Source organism: Phalacrocorax carbo, chromosome 2, assembly GCF_963921805.1.
Source record: "Phalacrocorax carbo chromosome 2, bPhaCar2.1, whole genome shotgun sequence".
NCBI lineage: Eukaryota > Metazoa > Chordata > Aves > Suliformes > Phalacrocoracidae > Phalacrocorax > Phalacrocorax carbo.
The window spans coordinates 5,093,786-5,118,914 of NC_087514.1; the positions used below are offsets into that span (position 1 = coordinate 5,093,786).

General features: G+C 42.3%; 1 protein-coding gene across 2 annotated transcripts in view; it reads left to right on the forward strand.

Moving 5' to 3' along the window:
• Nucleotides 1-3,088: 3,088 nt before the first annotated feature.
• AGO2 (argonaute RISC catalytic component 2) overlaps nucleotides 3,089-25,129 on the forward strand; it is a 68,136-nt gene continuing 46,095 nt past the window's right edge. For both annotated transcript variants that reach the window (XM_064442025.1, XM_064442026.1), the window contains exons 1-2: nucleotides 3,089-3,698; nucleotides 24,923-25,118. In XM_064442025.1, coding sequence (XP_064298095.1) covers nucleotides 3,668-3,698; nucleotides 24,923-25,118 — 227 coding nt within the window. In that variant the 5' untranslated portion in view covers nucleotides 3,089-3,667. The remainder of the gene's footprint in view (nucleotides 3,699-24,922; nucleotides 25,119-25,129) is intronic.

Below are 25,129 nucleotides of genomic sequence, written 5' to 3' on the forward strand. Positions count from 1 at the left end.
GACTAATTATGATTAAATCAGTAACTGTAAAATAATAAACAATATGCGGGGAGGGGGCCAGAACCCTCAAAGTCTTTGTAACCATGTGAACACATTAGATGATAGAGTCATGGTCATTTTCACTTTTGTTCTCATCTCACTCATTTTATATTCTTTTGCAAAGCAGAACATAGAATATGGGAGAAGTCTAATGCACGCACTCCAGGATGACGTCTTAAAAGTTAGGCCAGGTGAGAACTGAAAAATGTAAGCTTAAATCCCCTAAGAGGGAAGAATAAAATTTACATTTTTCTGCTCTGAGTAAAATTTTTTGCCACTGTGTCATTCTTATCAATGACTAAAAGACGTTTATAAACTGTGAGTTTTTAAAATTAGTTTAATTTAAAAAGGGAAGGCTTGTTACTTAGATAAATGTATGCTTTCTCATCAAAAGAAAAGCTGTATCATTTGTCACTAGCCTATTTGTATATGAAATATTTACCCCAGATTGCCACTGCTGATACAAATGATTTTTAAAAGCCGTTCCTAAATACCATCTTTGCTTCCAAAATGATTAGAACATACTCAGTTTTTCCAAAGCTAATCATTTGTTCTTTGAGAGATATCAGTTCTGAGAAATGTCAGCTGGAAATCCAGCAGCTATAATAGGTGTTGTGTCTAATAGTCACTCAATTTTTTCTTTAAAGAAACCTGATTTTAAATGTTTAAGCAGTTCTTCTTGTACTACCATGTAATTGTTAATATAGCGTATAAAGAGCATGTATAAATGAATGCTTTTATAGAGCTTCCAAACCACTCTTTCAAACCAAACCTTTTCAAAAACTGAGGGGTTTTTTTGGTGAAATCACCCAGTAAGACATAATTAGGTTTCACTGTGCTCCAAAACATCGTCAGTGACAGAAAACACTAGAAATAAAGCAAGTGACATGGCCCAAAGTGAGCGTGCGTCCTCTTGAAGTGTGTTACTTCAAGAACAGAGGTAGATGAGAGCTGTAACTCTCCTCAGTAACAGAAATGTTGCTGGAAGTGTGCAGTAGCATGAAAATAGCCTGCAGGAACAAAAGGACTTCTACATGAGAAAACAGTGCTTAAATAAAGCTATTTAACCAATTCATTATTTAACTGATTGTGTAAGTCTGCCATACACGCAGCGATAAGCCCTTTTGCTTATGAACTGCTAAATCCACAGAAATCAGCTTTAAATCAATATGAGTATATTGCACTCTAGGATGTTCCAGGTATTAGTTGTTGTTTTAGGGATCTCTATTTTCCAGGGAATTTCTGAAATCAATCACAGAGTATCATGTGGAGCCCAAGAGAAGTGTGGGATATGTGTTTATTGCTTTGTGAAACCTCACTTTGTATTTCACCTATCTTCTGTTGCTTGTTAGCTTGTTGTTTTCAAACTGCCAGCAGAGTACCATAATCAACATTTTTTTTTCTTTTACAACTACGTGAGGTATCAGATGAAGTTCCATGTGGGTACATCCCTTCAGCAGTTAAGCTTCACTGACCATTTCAGGCCAGATTTCACAAGGAGAATGATGTAGAAAGGTGAGATGGAATTATTTGTGTTTATGTGTCCAACAGTCAATCAGTTTGGTTTTTGTCCATCTATAGGACAGAGAGGGCCATTTTCCTGGAAGTCTGTATTGAGCTCATTCCACATGTCTGCAAAACATGATCTGATGGAGGTTAGCTTCACTGCTGCTAGTCAGGGTGACCACATTAGTCAAGCAGACTTTTCTAGAAACCTGTCAGTGTATTTTTAAGCTCTTTTGTACTTAAATGCAGAAGGTCTAACAGGCGTGATAGTATGTGTAATGTTAGAGAGAGTTATCTTCCTCATCAGATTGAAGAGATTGATTTAAATACAGTATCAAAACCCCTAGATAGCGATAGAGGGACTGCATGGTTTCCTCCATCACTTCAGCATTTGGTACTATCTAATAGAGCAGAAAGGCCAAATTATTGGCCTCAGATAACTCTCTTCTGGCTCTTAGTTTTGGGGGTTTCTTCTTCCTCCCCAAGTTTTCAGGCTCTGGTAAGGTTATATAGCATAAACCAAAAATTATTGGTGGTTGTGCAAAAATGTTACCTAACTCCTCACAGAGTTAAACACTGACCCCTTTGCCAGCTCCCTTGTTTATCTTTGTAATTTTGCTAAAGCTACTTGGCTTTACTCTAGAACTAAAGTTGCCCCATGATTTTGTCCTTTATTTGTTTATAGTTACTGGTGAATCTTTACTTTTTAGCAACTTGAGGAGCTTCGAATGCAGACAAATCCAACATCATTCTAGTGGAAACTCTACTGGTGACAACAGTTTCAGGAACAGCACTCAGAGTGAAAGCTGAGCTGCTAGTAACAACCTTGAATATCTACAAGTATGACGCAAAGCGAAGAGTAAACATATAGTTGAGGTGACTTTGGAACAACAAGATGCTTCTGTATCGCTTCAGATATGAACTGATGAAGGAGGATATTAACTGATTTCACAAACCATACAAGCCATATGTTTGCCTCATCCTTTGGCAGATAATATTTACTGAAGGAATTCAGTTGACTTTGAAGGGAGTTGACTGGTTGTACAAAGCAGTAAGGTACCACACCACAGCTGGGTTTCATAGATACAACAAAAAGCAGATGCGGTATGGAGGTGTGAGATCCATGAGGTGACTGATCTGAGGTTTCCACAGCAATGTTGCCTTTGTCTCATAGGGTGTTGGGGAGGAATAAAAGAAGTATAACAATCAAATCTGATTTTCAAGTAAACAGGGCATTCAAGATCAAGCAGTACATCTAATATTGATGCCATTCCAGCATCCCTTTTACACACGCATAACTGCCTTGAACGAGAGGTAGTGGAGAGAGAACTAGAGGCACACAGTTATTTCACAAGGTCTCATTGAAAGATGAAACAAGTCTCCAGCAGTCCCGGCTGCAGCACACACTTTGTTTCAGCATGATTGTTGATGTTACACCTGCCTAAGGCAGAGGCTTGGCAAAAAAGGAAAAAAAAAAGCCATGGTTCATCTTGGTGGGTGACTCCAGGGCCTAGAAAGGCTCCTCCTGCAAATGCTTCGTGTCTGGTTAGCCACACCGGTAGGCTGCAAGAAGACCAAAGCACAACGTGCGTAGGTACTGACAGCAGGGCTGGGGAAGAGCTGTTCAGATCCAGTTGATGAAATTCGTGCGGGGGTGGAGAAGGAGGCGGCAGGAGGGTGGTCAGCTCCAACCGGCGGGCTGCAGACGGTGAGCGCGGCGCTCGGCCCGAGCTGCGGGGAGCGGGGCCCCTCGGGCGGCCCGGCAGCTCTCCTCACGGCCCGCCGCGGGCGGGAGGGCGGAGGAAGCGGCGGCGGGCGGAGCGCCCCTTCCCCGTGACCCCGCGGCTCCTCCCTTCTCCCCACGCACCTCCCCGCTCCTCAGTGCCGCCGAGTAACCTGGTTTCCCGGCGCCGGCCCGGCCCTCCTCCCTCTTTTCTTTTCTTTTTTTTTTTTTTTTTCTTTCCCTTTTCTTTCCTCCCCCCTCCCCTTCCTCCTCCTCCCCCTTCACCCGACAGCGTAGCCGGGGCTTGGGCTCGCTCCCTCCCCCCCTTCCCTCCCCTCGAGCTGCTGCCGCGGTAGGGACCTGGAGAGAGGCGCCGCCTCCGCCGCCGCACACGGAGACATGTACCCGGGAGCCACCTCCGCCGGACCCGGTGAGGCTTCGGCCGCTTTTTTTTCCCTCCTCCGGGCTTCCCCCGAGCCGCCGGAGCGACTTTCTCTTTCTTTCTCGGGGCGGCGGGGTTGGAGCTCGGCGGCCGTCTGCGTGTGGTGGCTGTGTGTCTGTCTGTGGGGGGGGGTACCGTTGGCGCGCGAGGCGGTCTGTCAGCGCGGGAGGCGGCACGAGCCCCCTCTGCGGCCAGCTCGGCGCCGCGAGGCTGGGGGTGGGTGGGTGGGGGGGTGGGGGGCGCGAGGCGCCAACGGCCGGCTGCGAGGCGTTGGGAGGGGAGGGGGGTGTCCAGTGCCCCCCCCCCCCCACCCCCCCCCCGGCCCCGGCTCGGGCCTGGCTGGAGCCGCTGAGGCCGCGGCCCGGCCGCGCTCGGCGAGGAAGGAGGGGTCAGGCCGCTGCCGCCACCTCGGGGAGGGCGGCGAGCGAGGCTGCGTGTCCGGAGGCCCCTTTTAGGGGAGGGTCGCCTTCCCCTGCCCTCCTCTCCCCTCCCTCTGCCGCGGCGGGAGGCTGGCCATGGCCTGGGGCGGGGGGGGAGCCCCAAGGCGGCGGGGAAGGAGGGGCGGGCGGGCGGAGGGGGGCGAGGCGAGGGGGCTGCTCCCCTCTCCCGGGCGAGGGGTCCCCTCACGGGGCTCTGGTGGCCGCTGCTGGGGCGGTGGGAGCCGGCGGAGATCTCTCCCCGCTCCCCTCCCCGGCCCGCCGCCGCGCCGTCCCCGGGGTGTCCCCTCGGCTGTGCGCTACGTGCCGCCTTCCCCAGGCCGGCGCTTGGCTGTTCCTGCCAACTCAGCCTCCTGCTGGCAGCGCGGTGTGGACTGGGGTCTCCATTTCCTCCCTCCCAGATCCTCGCAGCGGCTGCATCCTCCTGGGCTAGCCTGGGATACCCGTCTCGCTGTGCACTGAAGTTTCGGGCCGCTGTGGCCGTGTTTCGCTAACAGCGTGTTTGTCAGCGACTGTGCTGCGCTAGTTTGTGTTGTTAAGGTGTAGGTAAACTGGATCGAGACGTAGGGTAGGGCTGGCAGAGGTTAGCGGCTTCGTTAGATGTCTTCAGGCTCCGTCATGTAATGAAATCTGGCAGCAGAGGAAAGATGAATGTGGAGAGGAGAAAGGCTACCAACTCGCTCAGGGATGTTTAATATTATTTAGGGAAAAGATAGGTTAATAGTGTGGGAGTTTATGCAGTTAATATGGGACAGTGGTTTTTTTTTCTTTTAATTGTTGGGCTATTTCTGTGGTAAGAATTCTCATGTAGAAACTATGGTGTTTGGGTGACCGATACCTAGTTTTCTTCTATAAAAGTTTCAAAGTAAGTGGAATTTTATTTTATATTACTGTTTTCAACAGTTTTGCATAAAATCTTTTCCCTTAGAGGGATAATCTAGCAAAGTATAGCAAAATATAGGACCTGTAGCTGAGAGTTCTTTCACTGCTTCTCTTACGAATGCTTCTGCTTAAGAGCATTCGTATCAGGATCCACAGTTAGGTGCTGCCTTCTTTTTTCCGCTGATTCTCTCAGAGGGACGAGAATCAAGAAGAACAATCAGGATGATTGTTTTCCTGGTCAGCGTACAGCTCCTCTGTTTTTGCTTTCTTGCTTTTCTTTCTACAGTGCACAAAGATTTTTACTAGATGCACCAGGAAGATAGGTCTCTGCATCTGTATGTATCCAGACTGATGTTCAAGATTTTGCTTTCATGTGTAACATCATTTGCACGTTTCAGTACCAATAACTATGTATAACTGTTGATGTAATCATCAGGTGGCTTCTAGTGTCAGGTCCTCTTGCTGAGGAACAGGCATACTTCCAGTTTACAGGTATTCACGGTGCTCAGATTGTGCTGTTGTTGCTAAAGCTGTTATGTGCACCTCCTGTTGATAGATGTTTTTTGAAGTTATACATAAGGAGCTAAATCATTGAAGGTATTGCTGGTGTATGGGCTGAGAGTAGTTTTACATGTGGGAGTCTCTTTATCTTCCTTTATTTGCACTCTGTAGGATCCTGCCACCCTCCCTTTCACTCAGAAGACTACTTCCACGGCACCAGCGCTGGTGGCTGCTGTTTGCCCCCAGGGACCCATGTTCAGTGTGTAAGGGTATTTTCCCCTTACCAGCACAACCCTCTCTTCATCCTAGGCTCTTGATAGAACAAACACTACACTTTTAACTGAGTCCTAGGTTGCTGCATGTTACTGTTGTCTCAGGCTCCTGCTATTCTGCTCCCTCCAGCCAAGCTCATCTGTCTTGTTTACTTCCTAGTTTATCTCTGTGGCTCAGCCCTTTCCCCTTGCGCAGAGCTGGGCAGTGGTGATGTCTGTTCTGGGGTGTGAGCTGCAAGTTGTTCTCCACATCATGAGGCTCTCCGTTTCCTTCCTGTGAAATCATCCACAGAGAGCCTTAGCAGCACAGTGGCTTCTAGCAGTCCGAACAGCTTCCTGCTCCACGCCAAATCATAAGGCAGGGCATTTGAGTAGAGTTTTTTTAAGAGAGCGTGGCTGTACTGTGAACTAGTCTGAAAATGGGGACTGTCAACAGGATGCTTAGTTGTCTTGTGTAAGGCCACGTATGGCCTGTGAGCTGCCAGCGAAAGTCCCCTTCCATGCGTTAATCTGATACCTAGAAAATGAACATGTGCTGAAATCCTGTTCCGAGGAGCACGCAAGTAGTGTGGTTTACAACCATTCACTGAGCAGCAGCTGCCGTGAATGTCCAAGATCTCCAGCCTCTACATGTCTGTCAGCACATCCTTGACACTGCTTAAACTCTCCATTCCTATCTCCTGGGACTTAGATCTTGCCGCTGTTCGCTTCTTGGAACGTTACTGATGCATACGAGCTACTTTGCTCTGCCAGTTCCTGTCACCAAACTGGACACCGCAGCCAATCCTGCTCTGAGGGTGCCTGTGGTGCTGGCCTCCTGCCAAAGTAATCACTCAATTTTGCCACAGGGTTTGCTATTTAAATCTTAATTCTTTTTCTGGAAACAGTATAAAGCATGTTAGGAGGCCGTATCTGACTAATTTCAAAAAATTGCTGCCGAACGTGGAAACTTTGTTCAAACATGCTGTTACATCAGGAGTAAGATGTTTTTTCATACGAGAGGGGGACATCATGAAATCACTGTTTTCCTGACTAGGAAACCTATGATCCCTGTTCCTTTTTCCCCAAATACTGGTTGAGTTCCTGACTTGGTGTCAAATTTGCTGAAACATTGCACCCATACACCTTTTTTTGCCTTCAAGAAACTGAAAAGTAAAAAAAAAATAATCTGAAAATAGGAGGCAGTTGGTGTTGGTTGTTTTTGGGTTTTTTTTGTTTTGTTTTTTTTTAAAGAAAAAGAAGTTTGATACTGCTACGTTTTGGTATATCTTTTTCTAGAAGGACAGAAAAATGTCAAAGCAGCGTAATAACAATACTGTCATTCAGTTTAAAGAATTGATTAAAACTGTGTAAACTTCTGTAACTTACACTGCTTAGTATTAATGTATTTATAAATTCTAAACTTCACACACTATTGATTCTCTTTTTAATCTTTGAAAGGATATTTGATTTTTGCCTGCTACTCAAGGTCTTAATTTATTGTTGAAGCAGCAGTTGTCTGAAAAAGAGTGTCTTCGTGAAGGGGGTTATGGCTCTGCATGTAAAATATAACCTTTTTCCTAGCACAAGAAACAACTTTGAGCCCTCTATCAAACTAACAATACTAAGGTTATTTTCTCACTTGTCTTATAGTTGTAAGTTCCCTCTTTAAAATTGTTAATAGACTGTTGAAACTTTTAAGTCTTCTTGTTTTTCAGTGTGTGTACTTGTTTTTAACTCCCATACATCTTCTTGAAGATATGCAATGGTTGGGTGTTGACTGTCTTGAAGACTCTCTAGTCCTAAAATGTGGCGCAAAGGAGGGTGTGTGCTCATGCCTTACTTGGGGCGGTAGAAATGGCAATGTCTTCGTCTCGTGGAATTTTAACTCCACCAGTGCCTCCTTAGCATGTGCCCCAGTAGCAGCAAGACCTCCCATGAACCATTCTGTCAAGGGTCTGCTCTTCTCAGAAAAGCTTTTTGTATTCTTTTGGGGATGGATCTGGACCTGCTCTTATTTTGATACCAGCAGAACTAGCACAGAGTTACCCAGTTTCTTTGGCTTAATTTTAGACAGTAAATTATATTGAAATTCATTGTAAGCTGCCATACATAGAAGAGGAAGTGAGAAATTAATGGACAGCTTCAGCTCCCTTCCTTTTGGCGTGAGAATTTTTCCTTAAATTTAAATTGTGTTTGACGTTACAACCTACAAAACACAGTGGAACTTTTTCAAGCGTATTGTCATGGTTGGGATATCTTCCTAAGGAAAAAAAAAGACTGCATATTATTATCTTCAGCTAGCTGTGTAGTCTTAAGGTGGCTTAAAGATGAGGTAGTCATTTGATGAAAAGATAACTGATGTTATCATATGTGTGAACCAAACTTTCTCTTTTCCTTAGTGAAGTGTACTGTTTGCTATGCGAGAAGTGAAACTTTCTTCAGCAGTGATTTTCTTAATGACTATGCAGTTACATGGGGTTTTGTCCACTTATTTTTCCTTTGTCTTGAAATTTTTCACTTCTGCAGAATCGTCATGTACTCATACATACTTTGTGGTGTGTTGTAACTATATAGAAAGAGCACGCAGGAAGAGCCAAACTTTCCTGGCTTCCAGGAAAGTACTGCTTTCATAATTTGTATACCCTCTCCTGCACGGCTGTCACCACTGGTCTTCCTTTCACAGAAGGGTGGGAAAGGGAGTGGAATGCTTTAACTCTGTAAGAGAAAATATGTCTTAAATTATCATATGACAGTCTGTTGTTCTACCTGCTCTGAACAGTATAGGAGGGGAAGATTTGAAAACAGCCCTTCTAAATACTTTTCACCTTCCAGAAACTGCAGGGATCAAGTTGGTGAACGAGGTAAATTCCTAACTGCTAAATTGGCTTTGCAAACGTACACTGTTCTCACTAATTAGGAACTTTACATGCATAATGGAAGTCTTGCTCGTGTCAGCTAACCATGTGTCGACAATAGCTTTACAAAACGTATAGGACTTGTCAAAATTTTGTTGTGTATTGCTGCCCTTATTTCAAGTTTTAGCAGAATGCTTGGTTATATTTTTAGTAATGGAATTTCTAATACTCAGACTACCAGAAAATATTACTAAATTTGAAAATTAAGAGAAGTCAACCTCCAGTATCTTATTTTTGGTAAGTTATGAATTAGAAGAAATAGCTGGTGGAAAATATTACGTCGTTTTAACCATAGTGGCTGTGGGTAGGGTTTTGCATTGTCCAATTAATTTGCTTTAGAATCACGCAGTCTTTCTGATGTACACACAAGGCAGCCCACTATAATGTAAACTGTCTCTTATCCTGTCGACTAGGGAAGTGCTGCACTTTCCGATGCAGTGCAGGGGGTTTTTGTTCTCTTTTCCCACTTACTGTGTTACCCAAAATTGAACTTAAATGTTTCCTTGTCTGTTTTATGCTATCAAAATTGGGAAAGGTAAAGGACAGATCTGAACGGCATCACCCCCAGGTAGACTGGACTTGCATAGCGTATCTCATGTCTTACACCAGATTTGTAGTTTGTCAGTACGCTGCTCTCTTTGGCAGCCATTTCTAAGTAGTGCTTCAAAGAGACTTTTTAGTATTGTCCAGGAAGTGGGTTTTTTAATCCTCAGACTGGGGTGATGCCCACGTTTTGGTGTACTTTTTAATAGGTGGTGTCTTTCAGTGTGTTTAGTGAGCTCCGTAGGTCAGTGCAATTTATTTCAGCTTCTCCATTTTAATTTGTTTTGCTTTTACTATTCCCTTTTCAGAGTAAACTTAGTGCTTTTAAATAAAAAGTTTTAGTATGGGTGTTATTTCCTCTGTTTCTGTAGTCTCTCTTTGCATTTTGTATTAAGGAAAAATATTTCTCCTGAACAGCTTGCTTTATAGCCTTACTGCAGCTGTGAAACCATGTGATACCTGGTGACCAGGATTTCTAGAAAGAAAAGTTTTGGGTTTGTTTTGGTTTTGGTTTTTTTTTTTGGTAACTGTATGACTTCACAAAACTGGACACAGCCAAGGTAGAAGGAAACCATCAATTTAGATAGGAAAGTACTGTTGATAATAACATAAGCAAGTCAGTCCAAAGCTTTCTTCGATGGTTTTCTCTCTTGCTTCCGTCAGTGTTGTCTTTTGAATTCAATTCGGTTCTCATTGAGCTGTCCACAGTGCTGCCAAATTCTGTTTGTATTTGGGTTGTGAAACATATTTTTTTTTAAATCACAGTTGTGGCGAGAGTAGTTAATTCCCTCCTGCTGTAATTTGTCCCCTCTGTTTTTTGCCAGCGGTGCTCAGTTGTGTTTTGTCTTTGTTGCAGGTTTTAGTCTCCATTCAACCTTTGTTAAACAGGCAACTGAAAAATAACTCTTTGTTGCTGAAAGTAGGTTTAAAAGCTGTCCGTGTGTCAGCCTGTAGTTTTATGTTCATTGTAAGCTCGCCTAATCTAGCCCTGCTGCAGAAGGAAATGGTCGTGCAGGCGTTGGTGTGGGCAGCTGCCTTGTGCGCTCTTGGGTAGACCGATCCCAATTAAAACCAAGTCCCTTTTGTTCCTTGCCTTCATGCCCTCTCCTAGTTTTAGCTGCTTTGCTTCTCTGGAGGAACACTCATGGTAACACAGGTTTTGGGATCGTAGGGCAGGCTGAACAGCTGCCTGAAGACAGGACTTCTCTTTTGGTGTTAGTTCTGTCTTACACCACCTTAAGTTGCGTGTGAGCTTATAACGGCCTGAAGTGAAGTTGTTAAGACCTGGGTGCCAGTGTTAATATATGCCGCGATAGCTCTGCAGTCGTGAAAGTCTCTGTCTTTGAGAGAAGTGTTGAAATATTTAACTTTTCGGAGATACAGGATAACTACATGCATCTGCACTGTTTTGGGCTCCACATGTCTCTCCTAACAGGTCTTCTGGCAACAACCTGATTGCATTCCTTTGAACAAGTTGCTTTACGATCAGAATGTGGAGAATATGCTTCATGTTACCTCTTTCACCTGTGTGAAGAGTTAAATCACATAGCACATAATTCCATAAAATATGTACAAGTCTGAAGATGGTGTGTTTAAACAGTATGTGAATTTTATGTCTCATTATGTCACTTCCAACCTGTATTGGGGTGTGACTGAACAAAGGGGGCTGCAGAGCAAAAATTAAGTCGTCCAGTCTTTTGAGGAATAAACTGATCTCAGCATGTCACCTTCGGGAGCTTGAAAATATACTTTTGAAAATGTGTTGGTTTTCAGTGCAGATTTGCGTGTAGGGAATCAAGTTGATGATTTCGTATGTAGTCTAGAAAAAAAAATTGTAACTCTCTTCTGGCCAGACGAGGAGCTGACTTGGCAGGCAGTGTTAGGTACCGTGGGTGGCTCTGTTCGAGCTGCTAATGTCACAGATTGGAGCTTTAGAACTTTTTGTCTTAGTGGTGCTTTTTTTTGTGTTTTTAGTTCAGTCTTGAAATTTATGTTAGAGCTTATTAATGTGAGAAAATAATGCAATTCAAATTTTATTTTAGTAGTAGGAAGTGTGTGTGGATATGCTGCTTTAGGTTTATTTTAAATAAGCCAATTTTAGAAGAATTCCCAAGAGGGGAGGTTTCACTGGCTTAGCTAGATCAATCTAAAAATTGTTTGAAGTTAAACTTGTCATGGAGATGAATAAGGCTTTAAAACATAATTATTGCTGGGGCCTTGTTATATACCTTCTGAAACTTGTTTAGCAAGTGTTTACTATTAAAGGACAGGCATCTATTCATACGGAGGGGTAAATTCCTATCTAAATGTTGCTGTGTTCTTGGCTTTGCTTATCCTTTGATAATGAACTTATTTCATTGTCCTTTCATACAACTTGTGGTTTGCACTGAATGCTCCCTTTCTACTGTTTTTTTAATCAATCCCTCTGTTGGTTGTGCTCTCTTGCCCCATCATACTGCTTCATCATTTCTGAAATCTTTGCTTGCTCCCATGTGGAGGGCAAGGCTTTGGGAGAGCAGGGGTCTTCTCGTTTGTGCTTTTTAACTGCCAGTGAAGCATAAGGGTTTCTCAACCAATATTACATGTCAATTTCAGCTCTTCTGAGTTGAATATCTCTGTTGAGAAAGCTGATGAGAGGCATAGGTTTAAAAAGAAAACCCCAAAAACCACCAACCCTCCAAACCACAAACAAAACAAATAAAGTAGAGAAGAAACCCAAGTTTGGGTAGAACTGACAATACAGAATAATTAATATCTCGGTGAACCAGTACATTTCTTTTTGGGAAGAGCTTCAGTGTTTAATGAGTGAATGCTTAGGAATAATTTGTATGGATGCAGAATGTTTGCATAAGGGTGTGTTATTTAAAAAAGGAGAGCTTCATTCAGAAGGAGGAAATTTCCCACCAGGGCAAGGAAGTGAAGCTTTATTGTTTGGGTCTTGTTATGTGATTAGAATACAGTAGTGGTATTTTTTTTCTAATTGTTTCTGACTTGCAAAACCCCTTTAATGTAAAATTTCAGTGGAGGTCTAGGCCTCTCTGTAGGAAACTTGTATGTGCTTATTTAATTTACCTTTCCAGAATCCTTAAAATAATGCACAGACCTAAAATGGGAATTTATAGGACTAGGTGCCACATGGACTAAGGTTTTTATAGTGACACTAGAGGAGCAAATTAATTATTTCCAGAGGAAAGAAATTCGGGGTGGGGGTGGGGTTTGGATCACCCTTTAGTAAGATGCCATTATTTGCTGTCTCCTCCCATGTTGTTGCCATCATGACTGGGGTGGCACAGTGCCACAGCTGAGTTTTGGTTTTTATCACCTAATATGAGAACTTAAGTTGTTTACAAGAAGCAGGTGGAGGAAAAAAAAAATCTCATATGGGAGTTCTGCTGAAAGCCTACACCCTCGTCATATCTCAGTTATTCCATTATTATGAACCTGCATTTTACCCCTCTTTTCAGTGATGCTGAAAACCACAGCCCTATCTCTTGAAACCGCATTAGATACTATTGGATCACTTGCATGCTAAAGATGCTCCTATGGTGGCTTTCGCTATCTAAAATGATAAAATAAAGCAGAACCTCAGCCTTTAACTGTGAATTTCCTATTTTGAAAAGAAGCCGTCAGAGTGTTCATGTTTTTGTAGATTAATCAAGTGTGGGTATGGGGTAAGATTTCTTTTTCAAGGAAAGCATGACTTCTTCTGAGTTACAGCTCAACAGTTGGAGTTTTGTAAATCAAAAAATATTTTAGGCATGAAGGCAAATTAAAATTTTTATTTTTCGGTTTTACACAAAAATACTGCAAGCCAAAGTCTGTGGGGACATGAATGTGCTTGCAAAGGTACAGCGTAAAATACGGCCATTTGAGCTTATTTCTTTAATAAGCCGAGGACAAATTATTTCTGTGTTTCATTAAGCTGTATACAATGTGAATACCAGAGGGAATGGGGATTTGGGGCCTCTGTGGCACCAGTTTCCAGCTGGTGAGGCACAGCACACTGGAAAGAAATGCCAGCGGCAACAGAGTAAAGCCCAAGCCATTAGAGCTCTTTAAGCTTAGAGGAGCTTGTGCGCATGTGGGCGCCAATGTCTCTAATAATATAGAAGGCTGGAGGAGAGGAATGGGGTGTAGTGGTGAGGGATGTGGAAGGAGAAGGAAAGGAAGGGAAAAGTGTTGGCAGAAAGGTTGGGGGAGTGAGTGACATTACACTGAGAACTACAACTCTAGTTCAGGTGACTTTATCCAGTGTCAGCTCGTGAGCTATAACACAGAGACTGCTTCTTATGCTTTCTAAGGGAGGAAAAAGAAAAAAAGAAATACTCAGACCTCAAGTTACACAGGTAATGGAGTGTCATAGTGAGGTGTACAGTACTAACGGCGTTACTTGATGGCTGTTTGTGTGTGTAGAAGGTGTTGAAGTACATAACGTGGGGGACTGGGGCTAAGTACCCTTGCTGAGCTCAGTTCTGCGCCTGGCATTAGCTGGAATGACTTTATGTACTCTCCTGGGGACTGAATGCAAGTGCTTCTTTGTCTGATGTTCACACCAAGTAGTTGGATGGAGACTTCAGTCTGTGATTGAAGTAAATACTGTTGGAAGAGTCAGTACTGATAGATAAAGGAGTTGCACTTTACTAGCCTAAAAAAAAAAAAGCAAGCCAGGTGGGTTATGTTGCTTCATACGTACCTATACAGTCAGCTAATACAGAAGGAAGGGGAGCCATGTTTCTTAGCTTACCTAAATGCATTATTTCAGCAAATGGGGAGTAAGGGAAGGGTAATGTGGGATGAAGAATACAGATTTTTTTGGCCTTGCCTTCTCTAGGGAAGAAGCAGCGTGAAGGGAGGAATAGATGCTCTGGGTGGTTTTATTCCCCTCATAGAAGATGTGGGTATTCACTACTTAGGCCTTTAGGAGGGAAAAAGAACAGGGATTGTACTGAATGAAGGCATTGCTTTTTGCGAATGCAGAAAATACTGTTGCATTATTTATTTTAAATTGTTACAAAAGGCATCTGCAATTCGTTCAGCATCATTTTCTAAAGTATGGAAAAGTGAATGAATCATTATGGTCAAGTGTGATAAATAGCACCAAGAGCATTCTTCATTTCCCCCTTCATCGAGTCAAGGTTTGCCTGAAGATGGAGTTATTCTGTGGTTTGAATTCACATTTAACTTTAAACTGGGTTGCTGACTTGTGGGTAAGCCATAAGCATCCCCTCCATTGTTTGGATGAGGCTCGCTATTTGGATGACTTAATTCAACATTGCCGCTTGTAATTAAAAGCATTTCTCTCCATCCCTTAAGCAGGATTTCAGCAGTACTTTGTACAGTTCCACATACAGGGGTAGGTTAAGCTGCCTGGCTTATTAACAGTAAGGATAGATGTTTTACGCTCTGTACAGAACTCATGTGCTCTGATGGTGCTTTTTTGCCACTCGCCCCACTTGCCAGTGGCCAGTAGAGTGGTGAGAACCAGCTTGTTAGTATTTGAAAACTTGGAGGTTCACTTTGAAGGTCTAGGCTGAAAGGAGAATGTGGGAGGAAGAAGTACTAACACTTGGTGTCTTTTGCTAGTTGACATTGTCCAGAAGAAGCTTGTGGGCTAAAAAGAACCATTCTTAGTTTGTTGCCTGCTGCTTTCTGCTGGAGCATTGATCTCTTCCTCGTTGGTTCTCTGGCATTTTATTCTTGCATTCTTGCTTGAAATGTGGTCATAACTTACAAAGCAAGCTGGACTGATGCCTTCTGTCTCCCTTTTCATCTCTGACTGCAACACCCACTCACACCATTAGTGTCTGGGAGTGATTCTGGTCTCTGTGTGTCATGTCACTTCTGGCACTATGAAGAATCACGTATCTCTCTTACAAAGGTCAAAAAGTAACCATGATAACCAGGTAGCTGATTATTAATTCCAGAAAAATTAATCATAGCATGGTTTGGGTTGGAAGGGACCTTCAAAGATCATTAGTCCAACCCCCCTGCCCTGGGCAGGGACATCTTTCACTAGATAAAAGGGTTGATTTGAGAGTTAGCATTGTTTGAATTCTTTTGCAGTAAGTGACAATTATTTAATGAAAATTGGGGCTAGATTAGGCCTGTTGAACATAAAGAGATTACAGGTTTGAAGGCAATGCTGTTTATTTAACACTTTGACTCCTTGATAAGGTATTTAATTTCATACTGCAACACTAAGAAGGCCGAGTGGGATCCCTAAACTTCTCAATAGTCACGTGTGGGACGTAAAATATGACCAAATATGAGGACAGCTCCTTCATTTTTGCTCATCGGTATTGAAGCTACCTCTGATAGCCCACCTCAGCATATGCAGTGTGCTGTGGTTAGGAAGTGTGGTAGTTGCTCACTAAAAGACCAGAAGAAGCTTTACAGAGGGGCTCTATTAAAAACAGTGTGAAAGGCATCATATATGAATCCTTGACAGGATTCAGATTTTTTCTCATTTTCCAGAATGAGATAAAAAAAACCAGAAGTATAACATGTGCAGGAAAAAAAACAAGGAATGGAAGAAGGTAGTTGAGCAAAGTGTCTTTAAGGGTTGGCTTCCAAGTGTAAATGGAGACATACGGTGGTCTGGGATGAGCAGGTGCTTGAGAGAAGTACAGGAACAGTATGAATGCAATGGGGAACGGGGAGACCCCATCCCCGAATGATCTAATTTGGGATGATTTACCAGATGTGGGGTGATACATGGCAAGGAAACTAGTGACAAATATAAGACAAATGTTACCAGGTACATGCTGAGAGGGGGAAAGCACTCCGGAGCATGAAGATGGTAAAAATCCAGCCTTCGGATGTAGGAGAGGTAAACAAAAGGAGTAATTGAGCTTGAGTGTTAGAAAAAGAGACTGAGATCTGCATGGTCAGTGATCTCAAAGGATGGGTACAAGTGGCAACTTAAATCCATGGTCTGGAGCATGCGTAGGTGTGTACAGCTAGAGCGGCAATCTGTTTGAAAGCAGAAATGGGGCTCTGGGCAAGTAAGAGTTGTAAAGCATCATTAACAGCACTTTGTCTTTGCTACTAAGTAGAAGGACAAGCAACTTGAGAAGTTGAATTTTGTGTCCAATGACCACTTTGCATGCTGTACAACTTACTGGATCTTAGTTGATTTATAGGGCAATAAGGCTTTTACACTGAATTTATCCCTTATAGTGAATATAGATAAGGTTTACAGGCTTACCTCCTCCCTACCCTCCCCTTTTCTTCTGAGGACACCTTTAGTAATCTGTTAGCCCTCCACCCAGTCACATAATTGTCCTAATTGGTATAGCTAAGACAGCAAGTGGTTATAAAAGTTGTTCTAAGTAGTCTTAGGTATACTTTATTTGCATAAAAAGGTAAGAAGAACCATGTTTCCTTTCTGCTCTTTACCTGCTTCCATTCCTCCAAATGCTTATCAGGTTATTTGCCATGCTGGGCACTACACAGTACTGTTTTTCTAGAAGGTGCATTATTAGCAGAAAAACTCATTAAGTCCTCTGGCAATTGCATCTTAGTAAATAACCTTCAATAGTTGATATTTAAGATGATGCTGTAACAGGTATTAGATTTAAATGAAGTTCTCATTGCGTCGTCTCTTCTGCTTCCTTGTGGTTTGTTGAATTCTTGGGCATAATAGATAAGTCTGCTACCTTTATTTGTTGTGCATCACTGAATCCAACAGAGCTATAGCTTGAATGAAGAACTTCTAGTTTCCATACTCTAAAACATGCTTAATGAGCAGCACAGACAGATGTATGGGTTCCATTATAGATTCCTTTACCCCTGTAATATCACGGGATTATTAGCTGCAGCTTTGAGTTTTCCTTATCTCGTAGAAGACACTGCCAGACTTTTTCCTATCTTCCTCTAACGGTTCTTAACAGAAAGCCAGTGCTGCAAAAGTTAAACTTCTCTTTCTAACCCAGACTGTAAGAAAGCATGAAGACAGACGAAAGGTGGGGGTTTTTTTGTTTGGTTTTTTTTTCAGTTGGGTCCTAAAAGAAAAGGGTGAACTTGCTGTATTCCTTTTCTTGCTCTGACCATATCTGTACATAAATAAAATACGTAAAAACTCTGTGCAGATCAAGAATTCATATTGGATGTTTCCCACATTCTTTCTGAATTCCTTCTCTTACTGGTATTTGAATAACTATTTGTGGAAATCCTGTTTCCCCTGCCATGGGGTGTGCCCTCTCCAGAACTCCCATTCTCCCACTTCAGACTGACTCCCAAAAGGGGACATCACCTGTCTGCAAGCCCAGTGACAGGTCACCAAGGTGGCTGGGGAGGGAGCACATGACGTACCAGGAGAGGCGAAGAGAGTCAGGTTTGTTCAGCCTTAATAAGAGAAGGCTAAAGGGTGATCTTCTTCTCGCTGTCTGTAACTACCTAAGGGGAAGCTTTGGAGAAGATGGAACCAGGCTTGTGGCAGGTGCACCAGCACAGGGCAGGAGGCAGTGGACAGAAGCTGGAACACAGGAAACGCCAGTTGAGTATAAGGCAAGTTTATTTTACCACGGGGGTGATCAAACACTGGAACAGGTTGTAAGAGATGTTGTGGAAACTCTGTCCTCCTTGAAGATACTCAAAACTTGACCGGACAAGTCAACTCCCTTCCAGTCTATATTATTCTGTGTTCAGGATACTTGGCACCTCTACAGCAGCTGCTGGAAAAGTCTTCTCAAGCAGATGTGTCTGTTCCTTTGCCAGTCTTAGTTCTTTTTAACTTGATCATGATGAACACGTTTGCCATTTTTTTTTTCTTCCTGCAGTTCTGGAGGCAAAACAGCTGATCACTAGTTGAGGACAAGTTACTAACCCCCTTTTTTTTCCAAGGAGCGATGCTTCCTCTCCATGTCTGTGTGATGGAATCAGTAACTCACCTGGAGGCAGAAACAAATATGTACAGTGGTTGTATAGTCCATGCTGTCTGCAAGGCTGGGGTTGGCAAGCAAGGTAGATCAAATCAAGTGCTGCAGGAGAATTGAATTACACATTGAATTAAAATTCTGTATACTAGGATGGAGTTTGGCCTTTTATTAAATACTTGGGTATCAATTAGTGTATCTAAAATACTTTGAAAAGTGCATCTTTTGTTGTGCAGCAATATCTGAAAACACCTGTAGTGATGATCTGGAAGAGCTGCCCTGTTTGATAGGAGAAATCTTAACTGAAAGTAAAACTTCCAAATAAGGCGTCCTTCCTTCACCATAGTTTAATTTAGAGACTATATTTTTAGAGGAATGGTTTTAGAGAAACTTCCTATTGACAAGGTTGCGTTAGGTTGCATTAGCCCAATGCTAAAACATGCTTTGAGTTGTGAAAACATCTCCTGATTATTAAACACGCGTTAGGACTTGCCACACAAGGAAACTTATTGATATAATTACACTAGTATAATTATGCTTAGACGATTTCCTGTGTTGACAAGCCTTTAGATGCAACTAGTTTGGCCCCTTCTTATTTAGTAACTCATTAGGCCTCTGACTGCACGTTAAAATTGCATAATTCTTTGCTCAAAAGCCTTCAATATGCAAGTTTAGTGCTGACTGGCAGCGCTTGCAGGCTGCTGAGCCAACCAGTAGTTAAGCTTTAAAAAATGAAGGACAAAAGAAATAAATGCTTTAAGTCTGGGAAATGGTTATAAATTAAACGGTCCTGAAAAGTTATCATTACACAATTGTACAGATTTCGGAGTAGAGGAGCTGCGCAATACTCATTCAAAAGTGTGGCTCATTCACACCTTTTATGTACTAGGAGTGTCTTTGCCAGCTGACTCCTTGAGTCACTCTCTTATCTCTAGGTTTGATCCACAATAACATGCTGGAGTAGGAGCACACACGCAGACAGCATTGCGTTTGCAGTTGTGTTTTCAATTTGCAAAACTATATTTTTACTTAAGCAGCATTTCTGGGATTGTGCAGAGTTCCTCTGCCACCGCCTTTCCCCTGCCAGTCTCTTTTGACAGAGTAATTTTGCTTGATTATTAATTTTATTTCATAAAACTGCCATGAGACTCTTATTTTTCTAATACCTGTCTTTTTCCAGACTTCTTGGTTTTTTGGTTGAAATTACACTTCTTAAGATTGATAGCTACGAATGTTGAGTTTATGTAAATTGGATGAATTATAATAGGAAGTCTGTTGGTTTGGTTTTTTTCCCCTGATAAAAATAAGCCTAAAGACATTATGCTGGCACCTCATTATTCAATACCTAGCTTACCTTACTTCACACCTTTAAAATGGGACTCCGGATGGTCTCAATCATCATATCAAGGCTGAAATGTTCTCATTATTCATATTATCTAGCAAATGAGTGAGGAGCTTCTGATACCTATCATATGGATGTTCTGGTTTATTAGTCTTTCATCTTTCTTCTAATTCATTCTTCCCTTGACAGTGCTTTAAAAGTAAAATCCAGGTATGCGTGTAGATCTTCCAATGCTTTGAATGTCTCCAAAAGCATCATCTGGGTTTGTGAAGGAGTCTCTGAAAAACAGAAATGGAGCAAGTAACGTGTGTTAGGGTATGAATTTTGGCAGGTTTCCTTGGGCAGTGTGTCACCTCGAGCTCTGGTGTCCAGTGGTATCCTCTGTAACACACTTCACCACACTCAAAACCTCCCAGTAGGAACCTTTATGCTGTGAAAAGCCTTCTCTTCTCAGTACCGCTTGTGTCATGTTTGAAAGTGAGGGAGTGATGGGAATTATGGAGGAGTGCTTGAACAAGGAGTTGGGGCAACTGAAGCACTTTGAATGTAGTAACTGTTCTACGATTGAAGCTTATGTTTTTTCTCTAATAGAAAAGAAAAATAAAGCTCTATCCTTTCCTGTCAGCATCAAATTCACTATTTTGTGACTCTCTACACTTGACACCTGGTTGCTATAATACATTTACTCAAGATAGTTTGATTTTTGCATTCTTAATTTGAGGCAGTAGTCCAAAAAGTGCCTTCAGATCAGCAGTTGTAATACTTAGTTTTTTCCCTTGAAGTTCAATTCACATCCCTCAGTCCTATAGCTAGCGCATATGTATCTGTTTTATCCAGCAAAAATATAGGTTGACTGCTTATCGGGTCAATGCTGCTGTTTAATAAACAGTACTTATCTCCTTGAAGCAACACCCTGCCCTAAATAAGTTTGCCTAGGGAATTGAGCCAGAAATAGCTTGCCCTTTTTTTTTTTTTCTTTTTTTCAAATTGGATTGTTTAAAAAAAAAATCATTGAAAAATATGTTTAGATGGAAATAGAGGTCAGTTTTTCTGTGGGTTTTTCTTTCGCTGTCAGGCATGCAGTTTGTAAAACTCTGCGATCACATCTTTCCCCAGGAGTCCGTGCTCCTCCCAGTGTTTCATGTTATTCTCAGAACTGAATATATACCCTCACTTTTATTTACTGTTTGTCACTAAAAGTCCAGCGGAGCAATATGTGATTCTGTTGATCCCTGAACATTTACAGATACGGCTTTGTTATGCGCCTGTGAGAATTAGTAAACAATCCCATTTTAAAACAGCAGGAGGAGGATGTATTACTTAATTACAAAATTACTTAATTTTGCAGCATAAATAGCTTTGGGGGGGGGGGGGTGTCCCCGGCCATGATGGTGTCTTTGTACTTCCAAATCTGTAAGCTTCTTTTTTTTTCATACTTCGGAAAACTAGTTATGACGTCCCAAATCTGGCACAGAAGTAGGAAGGGCAGAGGAATTAGGATGTGGCATAGATGCAGATATGGATACAGATACAGAAATGCTAGAATGCATAAAAAATAGACATGGAAAGTTTGTAATATTGATGAGATAATCGTTGACCAGGTAATAGTGGTAAGGCTATACATAATGCCGGTAGAGTGCAGAGGGTGGATAACAAGAAGTGGAAATGTTAAATTACAAATGCCAGGAGCCTGGGCAGAAATAAAAAATTTTTGAATGGGTGGTGCTGTGGGGATCATGGAATGACAAAAAACAAATCATAGAATAACATTAATGACTAGGACATGGTTTTCAAATGGGAACATTCTGTTACAGAGAGATAGAAATAAAACGTGTGCAATGATGAGCTGTAAAGCATTAAGCAACAGACTGGCTGAAATCATAGGTGGGAGCCAGATTTTTTCAGGAAAATGATGGTAAACAGGATTCTAGTGGAGTAGAGGTAGATGGTTGGTGCACATCCTCCTGATCTGATCTGGAGGTGGCTGATGGAAACCTCTTGTCATATTGCAAGTATAAATATTTGTGGGAGTATTTTTTCATGTTACTTTCCAGCTGCAGTGATAATGCTATAAATAACTTTGTTAGTTGTCATATCCACAGCAGAGGGTTCTTTCCACTTAATGACACAGAAACTATGTGAATTTGTCATACCAAGCAAGGGGATATGGTGACTGCGGGGGCCACCTGTGGGAGTTAATCGCCTTCAGAAAAATATTTGAAGTAGAGGTCCTGCGAGTGTTGGGAAAAGATGACAAATCAACTTCTTAGAAGTTGAGATACACAGGAATTAAAAAAAAATCTGCCAAAGGTTAAGCAGAATTAGAGTCAGATAAATATTTCAACTTGCCTTCAGGGATGTAAATAGGAAAGGTCAGATGCAGAGGCAGATGGGCCGCTTGCGGTGAGGGCTGAGTTATGGATAAGAATCTACAGCTGTTGTGTGAAAACCAAAAGATACTTTGCTTCATTTCTCAGTACAGGTGTTGACACCGCAAAGGCAAGACAGAGAAACAGTAAGAATAATATTCAAGTGAGAACTGCTATATTGAAAGCAAAACGGAAGGAGTTGGTCTAATTCAATTAGGGAGACAGAATAATCTTTTATCCCAGAAACCTGAAGTTCTAGGTCATGGAAAAGCAAGTGTCTAGCAACAAGCATCTTTAACGTATTGATCAAGTTAGTGTTGGAGAATCACCAGCTTTAATGGCAATGTTTATGAAAGGGAGGAAAAAAAAGGCAAATTGAACTTCTGTAACGTGACATCAAAAGGGTGCATGCCTCACATATGTTTGGAAGACAAGATCTGAAACAAGCTTCCCAAACATAAAACAAAGGAGAAAACCCAAGATTTTTAAAAATAAATTAAATTACTAACAAAACCCCATATCATATTCCCAATATCAAACCAAACTATCTGGATGCTGATGAAATATCTGGTATGCTGAAGGACAGGCTAGTAGAACAGTAAAAATAAGTAAGGAGACACTGAGTGGAAAACTGGCCATGGGGATTGTTGACGGGTAGAGTGGGTTCATGAGGCCACTAAGGTTGGGAATGGTTTTATTATTTCACTGAAGTTCTCTGCATAAATGTTATGAATAAATACATGAAGCTTAATCATGGCAAATAGGAGGCACTCTCAGAAAAAGGAGGACCTGAGCCTCATACAGAAGCAGCAGGGTAATAGATATGGGTTAAAAAAAGTAGATATATTAAAGATCATGTAGCTGGGAGTTAACAGTGAACTGGGAGATCAGTCATAAACACCCAAGATGGGCATGCGTATACTGAGTGGTTACTGGGGGGCCAAGAGCTGCTGCTATAAGACAGTGGTACAACAACAGGCAAATGCAGTTTAGGGCTTATTAACATTTCCAATTGAGGGATGAAAACATCAGTGTGGTTGTGCTGGACCTTGATGGGACCTCGTATAGAGTAACACTTGGTCTTGTTCAGGAAAGGTGAGCTGAAAATGCATTAACTTGGAAAACGAATGGAAGATTGAGAAGATTGAGAAGCCTGGTTTATGAATAGAGACGAATAGAAGTAGTATAGCTTAAGACCTAAATAGGAATTTTGTTTAAATCTAAAAATACAATAAGGAGTACTTAATCTTCTTGAGGGTAGAAGGGCTTGGCAGAATGATCTGGGCAGGCTGGATCAATGGGTTGAGGTCAATTGTGTGAGGTTCAACAAGGCCAAGTGTCATGTCCTGCACTTGGGTCACACCAACCCCATGCAATGCTACAGCTTGGGGAAGAGTGGCTGGAGAGCTGCCCAGCAGAGAAGGACCTGCGGTTGTTGGTTGACAGCTGGCTGAGCATGAGCCAGCAGTGTGCCCAGGTGGCCAAGAAGGCCAACAGCATCCTGGCTTGTATCAGCAATAGTGTGGCCAGCGGGAGCAGGACAGTGATCGTGCCTCTGTACTCGGCACTGGTGAGGCCACACCTTGAATCCTGCATTCAGTTTTGGGCCCCTCACTACAAGAGAGACATTGAGGTGCTGGAGTGTGTCCAGAGAAGGGCAACGAAGCTGGTGAAGGGTCTGGAGAACAAGTCTTCTGAGGAACGGCTGAGGGAACTGGGGTTGTTTAGCCTGGAGAAGAGGAGGCTGAGGGGAGGCCTTCTCGCTCTCTACAACTCATTGAAAGGATCTTGTAGCGAGGTGGGGGTTGGTCTCTTCTCCCAGGTTACTAGTGATAGGACAAGAGGAAATGGCCTCAAGCTGCATCAGGGGATGTTTAGGTTGGATATTAGGGAAATTGTGTTTACTGAAAGAGTGGTCATGCATTGGAACAGGCTGCCCAGAGAGGTGGGGGAGTCACCATTCCTGGAGGTTTTCAAAACATGTGTACGTGTGGCACTTGTGGACATGGTTTAGGAGGCATGGTCATCTTGGGTTGAGGGTTAGACTTGATGATCTTAGAGGTCCTTTTCAACCTTAATCATTCTATGATTCTGTTCTGTGAAGGTCTGTGAGTGTAACCTGAAAATGAATAAATAAAAATGGAAGGCTGTTTCTGAGCGTTAGAGCATCATAGTTCTGGAACAGCTTTCCAGTAGGGAAAGTGAGAGTGAAAAATCAATGACTGATCTGTTAATGAAGGGGTGTGTGTTGTTTCTGGTGCTAGCAGAGGTCTGACTTTGATAACCCCAGGAAACCACACCTGGATTCTTATATAAGTAATGAGAAGCCTCCTGGGTTATTTCACATGTGAAGATTTTTGCTGCAAGTTGTTATTGTTCTAGACCATAGAAAACCTGAGTACTGATGCTGCAGGAGTTTTGAATACTCAAGTTGGTACTTTATGTACTTCTCCATGGATTTTTCATGGAATTCCCTAGATTGAAACAACCACAAGCAGCTATTATGCTTCTGCTTCACGTTGTCTGACCTATGGCTGGTGTTTGAGCTCAAGAGCACAGTAGAGCAGCAGTAGACTTATTTGCTCTGTTCGCTTTCTGTTTAAAGGAAGCAGTAGGATATAGTTTAATTCTAATACGTAGCATTTTCCAGAGACCTGTAACATGTAGGAACAGCTCCTGTGCTGTATTCCCCTCTTCGGCAAGCTGTGCAGTATGGTTATGGAGGCAAAATGTGTATAGTTGAAATGCATGCATTATATTTGCTTTACATACCTGTAACTCATCCAGATGTGATTGCAGTGGTGGTTTAGGTGGTAGTAACTCCACTTTATAGGTGTTTGCTCAAATTTCTTTTTGAGTTTTTGTTCAGTAATCAGGGTTAGGAAATACAGCAAGTGTTGAACCTGCGCGGGAAGAAGATAATTAGCATTCATGGACTCCTGATAGCAGTGGGGTTTTTTTTCAGTTTTTAGATTGTTTTAAAAAAGTCGCCGGTTCAAATGTGCTGTACTTCATTGGTCAAATAGCCTGTATATTTATTTAACTGTCAGTTTGATACAGCTGATGGCTACTTTGTGCTTTCTCTTTTTTCAGTGCTTGCACCTCCTCCACCGTTGCCACCACCAATACAGGGATATGCCTTTAAACCCCCACCTCGACCAGATTTTGGCACTTCTGGGAGAACAATCAAACTGCAGGCCAACTTCTTTGAAATGGACATTCCTAAAATAGATATCTACCATTACGAATTGGATATAAAGCCAGAAAAATGCCCTAGAAGAGTTAACAGGTAATACTGTG